The sequence below is a fragment of the Metarhizium robertsii genome (genome assembly GCF_000187425.2).
Source record: "Metarhizium robertsii ARSEF 23 chromosome Unknown MAA_Scf_19, whole genome shotgun sequence".
Lineage (NCBI taxonomy): Eukaryota > Fungi > Ascomycota > Sordariomycetes > Hypocreales > Clavicipitaceae > Metarhizium > Metarhizium robertsii.
Genome location: NW_011942159.1, coordinates 68,922 through 73,796, shown reverse-complemented (window position 1 = coordinate 73,796; position 4,875 = coordinate 68,922). Strand labels below are relative to the sequence as shown.

Genomic DNA, 4,875 nt, shown 5'->3' with positions numbered 1-4,875 from the left:
TGCCTTGCCAGTCGACAGCCCAAGCCAGCAACGGATGAGCAGAATGCATGCGATTGTTCTAAACCTTATACTGCTAAGGATTCTCTTCCAGACGAGTGCTTCGATGGCTATGAAGATAAGGAAGCTGCTCTCCTTGGCCTTCGGATTATTGAAAATTGCACTCAAATCGGTTGCTCTATTGAAGAATATAAAGCTGAATGCGGCTGCGATGGCTATGAATCACTTTGCAGACCTATCTGAAAGCCGCTGTCCCATCCTACGGGAGAATTCAGATCTGAGGTGAGACTTGTTTTCTACTTTCAATATGCTCAGTTAGTCTATCAATGGTTTGCTGATACAAATGGCAACTCTAGGCTTATAATTCGAATATTCTGGACTGATGGAGACTTGAATAGGAATTTTGGCGCGGGTCAGAATGGAAGCTTTTGTCGTTGTATAGAGTTCTCCAGGAGTTTATGCGTATTGTTCCAAGGAATCCTATGACAGCACGATTGCTTTAGAACAGGTTAGACAGACTAAAAGACTCCTAATTTTCTACCAAAAAGAGTGAACGGTTGGTTTCAGAGTGTCCTTCCAACCAACTCATCCAATCCGACCCTTGAATTGGATCGATTGGAGACTTTCACAGCAAAGATTGGTTGCATCCAACCAACCAGAATATAGGATTGGTTGGAGTTGGATGAGTTGCCAATCTCATCCAGTTACCTCAGGTACGGTTCAACGGTGCAAACAAATCGGAGCCGGCCTGGAGTCGACCCTGGTGCTTAACGCTGGCGGGGAACTCTAATTTTGCACATCCACATGATACATGATGCAGCACTAGCGACGACATGACTATTTCCTATTTCCTATCGTACCCAACTAGCCCGCTGGCAAGAGGGTAGGTTTATTCGGTGGCAAGCTCACTCGAGTCTGGTTGTATTAGGCGTATGCTTGCAACATTGTACTTGTCACGTTATGAGACTCATTGTTAACTAAGCTTATTTCTTGAATATAAAAATTACTGTTGTTTTTTTTTTTTTTTTTTTATCCTTCAGAAGGGTTCATGTCTTTTATCTTTAGTTTAGAAGACTTCCCAGCCACCTGATGAAATCAGGGTGGCTGGCCAGCCTCTCAAACTACTGATATCGATGATTTTATGACATCTAGCAATTACGTCAAGTCTGCTTGTTCAATCAACAGAGGCAGCCTTATCCGACAGTACTACGACGGCAAGCAACATGCTTGCGTTTCTGAAACGCCCCTCGGGCAGCCCGGCCACGAGCTCACTCGACGTATACTGCGCGACCCGAGTCAGCCCACACCAGACATATATCTATTTGCAACACGCTAGCCGCCGCAAATAGTCAATAGGCTTTGTCGGGCCGTGCACGGCGTGATTATCGGCTCGGTCGTGCAGTACTTGACAACTTGCCATGCCGTGAAATCATATTTAAACACTTGGCCAACCTCGCAGAGTCGTCAGGCGGCCCACGCAGACTCTCATCGCTATCCAGTCATCTTACACCGTTCCATTTCCACCGGCCACTTTGCAGAACCCAACCATGACAATGCGTGGTCGCAGCGATTTCCCACCCGGCACGGTCGAGCTGCTAAGCCGTAAGTCCTTCGCCAGCAAAGTGGTCATGGCAACTCGCTCACGGTGCCACAGGTCAAAAGTCGGGCAAAGAAAAAGTAACTCGCAGGCCCACGCCGTCAGACGACCCCAACGATCCTTTGGTCAGTCTCGCGTCCTGCCTCCATGTCACGACTCACCGGAACTGACGTCTTGTAGCGATGGCCCATGTGGCGCAAAATGTTCAACTTTGGGCTTCTCACGGCCATGACCATGGCCATCTTCACCGGGTGAGTCCCTTGACGGCCATGACGATGACGATGCCACCACAAGTTCTGCCGCGGCGGCTGCTAACGCCCATCCAGGCTGTCCATACAGTCGCTGTTTTTCAAACCCCTGAGAAAGGAGCTGCACGTCACGACCGGCCAGCTGCTGACGGCCAAGGCGATCCTGCTGGGGGGGGAGGCGGTGACGTGCATCATCTTCATCCCCTTTGCCAAAAAATACGGCCGCCGCTCGCTGTACATTGTGTCGACGGCCGTGTGGTGGACGGCGTACATGCAGACGGCGACGGAGCTGTACCTGACGAATCTGCTTAAGGGCCTCGCGGGCGCCATCAACGAGACTGCCGTCCAGATGAGTGTACGTGTACGCCCCTTGCCCCATGTTGTTCTCATCTTTTTGGCCGCACCGGTCTCTGAACAAGTTTGACAGATCCGCGACCTGTTCTTTGTCCACCAGCGAGGCACCGCCAACGGCATCTACTTTGCCGCCCTCAAGTTTGGCTTCAGCCTCAGCCCCATGGCCGCCGGCGCGCAGGCAACGGCCTTTGGGTGGCGGTCGTGCTACATGACACTCGGCGTCTTCATGACGGTGCTCACCCTGGTCTTTGCCGTCGGGTACGAAGAGACCAAGTTTGTGCGGCCCGCAGCCGGCCACAAGGGCAGCGCCGAGGACGACGAGCATGTTGTCGATGCCGATGGCGCGCTGGAAAAGGACGACGAAAAGCGCACGCCCCAGGTGCCGTTCCCGCACTACCTCCGGCTCCAGCTTCTCACGCCGACGGGCGAGTCGCTCTGGAAGACGCTCTACCAGCCGCTCTTCACCATGGCCATACCCCAGGTCATCTTTGTGGCGGCCGTGTACGGCGTCGATCTTTGCACCATTACCGTGTCGGGGTCCATGAAGTCCATCATCTTTGTCGAGCCGCCGTACAACTTTACACCCCGCGAGCTGGGGCTCATGCATCTCGGGCCGTTTGTCGGGTCGATACTCGGCACCCTGTACGGAGGATTCTTGATTGACGCGGCCATTGTGCGGCTGGCCAGGCGCAACGGCGGCATCTTTGAGCCCGAGATGCGCTTGTACTTTTTGCCCATCCCGGCCCTTGCCATGGCGGCGGGCATGGCCATGTTTGACGTCGCGGCCGACCGCGTAAGCCCTTTTTTTTTTTTGCTGAACCCTTGCGCGTGGTCGATTGCTAACCAATGTCTCGTAGGGAATGCATTGGATCTACCCCGTCATCGGGACCACGCTCAGCTCCTTTGGATTCGGCGCAGTGATCCGTTTGGATTGGATTGGAGCTGGATCCGACTTTCGCTCCAGTCCAGTCCAGAATTTGGCTGGAGGCTATCCAGGAGCGCCAGTGCAGGATCCAGTATCTGTCGCCTGCTTATTAATCAGTCATTTGGTGCATTGTTCATAGACGGGTAAGAAACTTGACTACCCTATTCTGCTAATTTAAATGAGGCGATTTATTACCCTCATCCATGGCATCTACACAAGAACCTTCCTCGTCTAGCCCCTCATGATCAAGGATTTGAGGCTCATATTCATCTACATCCGTCTTGTCAGTATTACCCGAATCTTCAGCCTTCAAGACATCACTATTTCCCAGTGCCGGTGTCTCTCCTTCAATCGCGCTGCAAGGCTGAATTATTGTTTAAACTTTACAAGGGCTTAAGGTACCAGACGCAGATGACACTTCCGTTTTTGTCAAAACTACCCGAAATGGAATATTAGCCGTTATCTCCAAGCTCCCATTGGCCAACCGCCGGCCCCGTCGAGGATGTCGGATTCCGTTTCTGAGACGGGTACCTGGCTGCTCCAACTTTAATTAGACTTCGCTCCATCCTACATGGTGAAGCGCCAAATGTCGTAGCCGCAAATCACACGCATAGGCTCAGTGTGGCTAACAAACCGACAGACCTAGACCGGCTCCTCCGGTCTGTCGGTCTGGTTTCACCCAGACTCTTGGTCTGTCGGTCTGGGTCTGTCTGGAGCTGGGGGTCGGTCGGTCTTGGTCTGATGGTCTGGCCCCACTTTTATTTTTATTACAGTATCGGGAGAAGTGGTATATCTATTACAGTATCGGGAGCCGTGTTTTTTGCTTCATCGACATGCTACGTTACTAACCCTCTCAATAACCAGTGCTTTTGAAGTTGATCAGCCTCCACTGCCTCTGGAGACAATTGGTTTCGCTCGTCAGTGATCATCTTCTTTGTCTGGCTAAACACTCTCTCACATTCAGCACTCATTCCAGGAATAGAGAATAGATCTAGCGCCATCCGATACAAGACTGGATATTCATGTTGATGTCGGCTCCACCATTCAAGAGGGCTCGCGACGTCAAGATCCTCGGCATAGATTTGCCGTGTCTGGAATCTGTCAAGCTCGCTAACTGCCTTGGCCTTCTTCCGCTGTGCATTCAGCGAGCTGATTGACCTCTTTCCAAACGAGCTGTATTCATTAGCATCAGTATCGATGCCATCATCATCTTCCGAAAACCCAGTCTGAGCTTCCGTTTCAACTTCAGCGTGCCTGAGCTTGCGTTTCAACTTCAGCGTGCCGCCGGTATTCATCAAACAGATCACTGACAGCCGACTGCATGTCATTATACCATTGAGGCTTACCCATCGCTTTCTTCCAGTGCCTCTCAAAGTTGTCGTATCCGTAAGAAGGATGGAGCGCTAGAGCTGCTCGGTAGACAGGTGTCCTGTCTGACTTGACATAGTAGTCTTCAAGCTTAGACCACCCGCAGTCAATACCAGACTTAAAATGAGAGGCATCTTCAAGTCGAGTTTCGTATGCAGCCTGCTTGAATTTAATAAACAGGTAGTCCATCGTCTTCAAAGTCTCCCACACGGCGCCGTGGCCGCCTTCTGCCCCCGGTTTATTAGCATTGCCCTCCATTGTCTTTGTAAGGATGTAAAACGGTTTCAGGAACTCGTAGAAACGCTCCAATTCAACCCAGTCCGCGGCGTTGAGAAAGTCTTTTGTTAGATCACGGTGATTAGGGTCGTTTCTGGGCTTTTGCCAGC

The 4,875-nt window shown here is 51.6% G+C and overlaps 2 protein-coding genes across 2 annotated transcripts; one reads left to right on the top strand and one right to left on the bottom strand.

Annotated features, from left to right (window-relative positions):
* Nucleotides 1–1,544: 1,544 nt before the first annotated feature.
* On the top strand, nucleotides 1,545–3,260 carry MAA_10163 (major facilitator superfamily transporter; the record flags this gene model as incomplete). Its single annotated transcript, XM_007828161.1, has 6 exons — nucleotides 1,545–1,599; nucleotides 1,652–1,719; nucleotides 1,775–1,845; nucleotides 1,921–2,197; nucleotides 2,270–2,989; nucleotides 3,054–3,260. The coding sequence occupies 6 exons, from the start codon at nucleotides 1,545–1,547 to the stop codon at nucleotides 3,258–3,260; spliced, it is 1,398 nt and encodes a 465-aa protein (XP_007826352.1).
* Nucleotides 3,261–3,957: 697 nt separating this feature from the next.
* MAA_10162 (transposase-like protein) lies at nucleotides 3,958–4,747 on the bottom strand (the record flags this gene model as incomplete). The annotated part of the gene is made up of 2 exons (XM_007828160.2): nucleotides 3,958–4,380; nucleotides 4,433–4,747. The coding sequence occupies 2 exons, from the start codon at nucleotides 4,745–4,747 to the stop codon at nucleotides 3,958–3,960; spliced, it is 738 nt and encodes a 245-aa protein (XP_007826351.2).
* Nucleotides 4,748–4,875: the final 128 nt, after the last annotated feature.